General features: G+C 30.5%; 1 protein-coding gene across 2 annotated transcripts in view; it reads right to left on the reverse strand.

Moving 5' to 3' along the window:
• Window positions 1–3,303, reverse strand: part of LOC118744214 (probable serine/threonine-protein kinase HSL1) — a 113,581-nt gene extending 110,278 nt beyond the window's left edge. For both annotated transcript variants that reach the window (XM_036477072.1, XM_036477071.1), the window contains exon 1: window positions 2,910–3,303. In XM_036477072.1, coding sequence (XP_036332965.1) covers window positions 2,910–2,943 — 34 coding nt within the window. In that variant the 5' untranslated portion in view covers window positions 2,944–3,303. The remainder of the gene's footprint in view (window positions 1–2,909) is intronic.
• Between the last annotated feature and the right edge of the window lie 62 nt (window positions 3,304–3,365).

Raw genomic sequence — 3,365 nt, forward strand, 5'->3', positions numbered from 1 at the left:
TTACTAAATTGCCAGCCTAAGTTGTCTGGCACAGTTTTGAAAGTTTCGCATTTGCATAAAACATCTTGAACAACAACAAAAAAAAACAAAAGTTATCCTTTTCGTTTACGAATTTCAACTCCCTCTGGAACGTGCGCCACATGCATACATACTACATGCACATACTTATGCACAAATTTAGGCCGCTATGAGCAGCAGAGCTTTTTACAAATTCATTCAAAGTCTAACTGAACTAGCGCTATGTATGTATATATATATAAATACAACACCATCATGCGCATACATACATACATGCACATCCTTAATTTCCATTTTTTATTGCTGCTTAAAGACTTCTGATTTTCAATTTTTAACTTTCCACTTTCTTTCTAACTTTCCCAGCCACCTTCGTACTTTAGCACTTCATAACGGTCGGCCTTTATTTGCCTTGGCCTTGTCAGTGCCATTTTCAAATGGGCTTGTCTCATTTTTCTTTGGATTCTTAATATATCGTTTTTTTTTGTTTTCTGCTGAAAATGGATAAAATTTATTAGCGGCTCGGTTCTTTTTTGCGTTTCCATTTCTTTCTAAAATTTTTATTTGTGGAGGCGTAGGCAGTCGAGAGTCGCGCGCCGCGTTTATCTGCCTTTCCGGTCGTTTTGTAAGTATTTTCCCATTTTCGCCTTGCTTTCGCGTTCATGCTGCGCTTTTGTCTTATCTTAATTTGTAAATTGGCTTTAGTTAAACACTTTATTAAAATTTATGTTCATCCGTCGACGAGTGAAGGACCGCCCCTTTCGGTTAGTGTATTATACATTATATTATTGATGTAATGGTGATTTCTAGAGAAAAAATTTATGCTGAGGCTTTTAGAAAGTGATTAAATTTAAACAGTTTTGATTAAAGATGGATTCAAATTCACTTTTTCGATTATTATCTTTTTTATTGCTGAATTGTAGCAATAAAAATTTAAAGTAGCTCATTGTAAGTAGATGATTCTAGGTTTAAAAAATGAATACACAAAATTTTAAGTGTAATTTTGGTAACTCCGAATATATTCGGATTTATTCAGAATTATTATATGACTAAAACTTTTCTAAAATATTAAAAATAACATATCTGTCCTTTTTAAGGTACACTTAAACAATTTTTGCAGTTGATTCCGAAAGCAGTGAATCAATTTATTTCCGCGGCAATTCACAAATTTTCACAACTCCGAAGTTTTCGGAATAACTACGAAAATCGGATATTTCCATGAAAGATATTTTTTAAAGAAAAAACTGCTTAATATATTTTAAAATTTGGATGAATTTTCTTCGGTATATACATACACCTCGCGTCATAATTATAAGTGCGTGTTTTATATATTTTTTTTTATTTTGTTATAGTTATAAAAATATAGTTTTGTTTTTTTAACAACAATCGTATATATCCAAGTTTTAAACTTCGTGCAATATCTAAAAAATTAACAAGCTAGTATAATAAAGTGCAAGTTCAAAGTTGCTGTTACCTAACATTAATTTTTGGCAATTTATTTGCTGAAGGTGTTGTGCATGATCCTTCATATAAAAATTGTCGAACATAAGTATACCAAAACGAGGACACCTTTAACAAAAAAAAAAAATGCCAAAAATCAACCGTTATTTTTGCTGTGTTTTCATTATTCATAGGTGGATTTAATTTTACAAAAAAGTCATATGCCTAATGTATATACATAAATACACAAATACTATGTATATATATAAATAATTCTTTACTGATTCCACAAAAAGTTTAGCGAAATTAAATTTACATTCTGCTAATATATCTTTACAAAGTTCCCTGGACTTGATGTATTAACATACATACATCTAAAAAAATTCAAACCGTTCCAAAAACTACGTGTCAATTAACATTAATAAATATTTTCAAAAATGGTTCAATACTGCCTTTAGTGTGATAATGATTTTTAGTATGTTCGCAAAATGCAATTCTTGAAATTTCGGAGTAAATACTTAAAGTTCGGAGTAAATTAAAATGTCAAAAAAAAATACAATAGAACGCAATTTGCGTTTTTTTTTTAAAGTTTTTAAAGGGGGTTGAAAGCGAAATTTTAGAGTATTTGTGTTTTTATTTAACTCAATGATTTTTCATTACTTCGAAAATGATGAAATGATATGCACAGTGTAATGTATTTTAATTTTAATTTTTTTAATTATATTTGTTAAATATTTTTACTAGCGAAGCAACATGATGACCTCAAAAGGAACGTTCCTAGTTTTATTTGCAATGCAAGATATTTCTTTTACTATCCACAGATATTTGAGGCCATGAGAGCAGAAGTGGCCTAACTCAAAATTTTGTTTTTGTACTTGCCTGCTTAAAATAGCCTCAAATATGATAAATTTTAAAATAAAGCGCATACCATTAAATTCAGGAAAAAGCTCCCTTTATTTTAAAATTTATCACATTTGAGACTGTTTTAAGAAGTTGAATAGAAAAAAAAAAAATTGTGGCTTCTGCTCTCATGGCCTCTTTTATATATGCTTACATGTATGTATGAAAATTTTCCGTAGTGCAAAAAGTACCTTCATAGTACATAAAGATATTTCGCTCAAAATATTTTCTGTAATTAACTGCGAAGTCTAACAACAAACTGATTTGATAAAGCAACAGTGAATCACAAGTAAGCGAAAAACAAAGGGAAGTTAGTGAGGGCTACCAATAAGATATTATCAGCAAATTGGTTTTGTCGGAGAAATAAATATTTTCTACCAAACAACCAAACAAAAAAACACAATGTAGAAGTAAGTACTCAATCCAAGTGACACTCAAAGTGGTTCAAACTTACTTGTAGTATATGTAAACGAAAAGGTGTGGAGAACACGTGATGCATACTACAACTACATAAGTATATATTTTTTTAACACATTGTAACTAGGAGTACTTACCACCTTCAGGTTCTGAGTCATCTATATAGATCATATCGTTGTTATCTTTACTGAGGTTGTGTACGCGCAGTCGAGTACCTATTTTGATGGCTTGTCAAACGGAAACGAGTTGTAGAGACAAATAGGTATTTTCTAATGCGACGTACTTCAACTGAAATACTATCACTAGTGTGTAGTTAAGTGCACCGTTGTATGACCTTGCCCGTGCTTGCGAATGAAAACTGATGCAAGGTGGTTGTGGTGGTTCGAAGTGCAATGGTTGGTTGTTGAATTCAGTTCAAAATAATCGACTCGTTGTTAAGTTGATTGTTGCTTGATTTTCACTTTGCACTTTGCTTTAAATTGTTTTTTTTGCACTGATATATTATCTACTTTTTAAATTTATAACACACGATTAAAAATTGATTTTTTCTTTTATCTTTTTATTATCTTTTATAATTTATTTTTGATAGCGAT

The sequence above is a fragment of the Rhagoletis pomonella genome, unplaced genomic scaffold (genome assembly GCF_013731165.1).
Source record: "Rhagoletis pomonella isolate Grant_MI unplaced genomic scaffold, Rhpom_1.0 Rhpom_scaffold_00008, whole genome shotgun sequence".
In the NCBI taxonomy this organism is placed as follows: Eukaryota; Metazoa; Arthropoda; class Insecta; order Diptera; family Tephritidae; genus Rhagoletis; species Rhagoletis pomonella.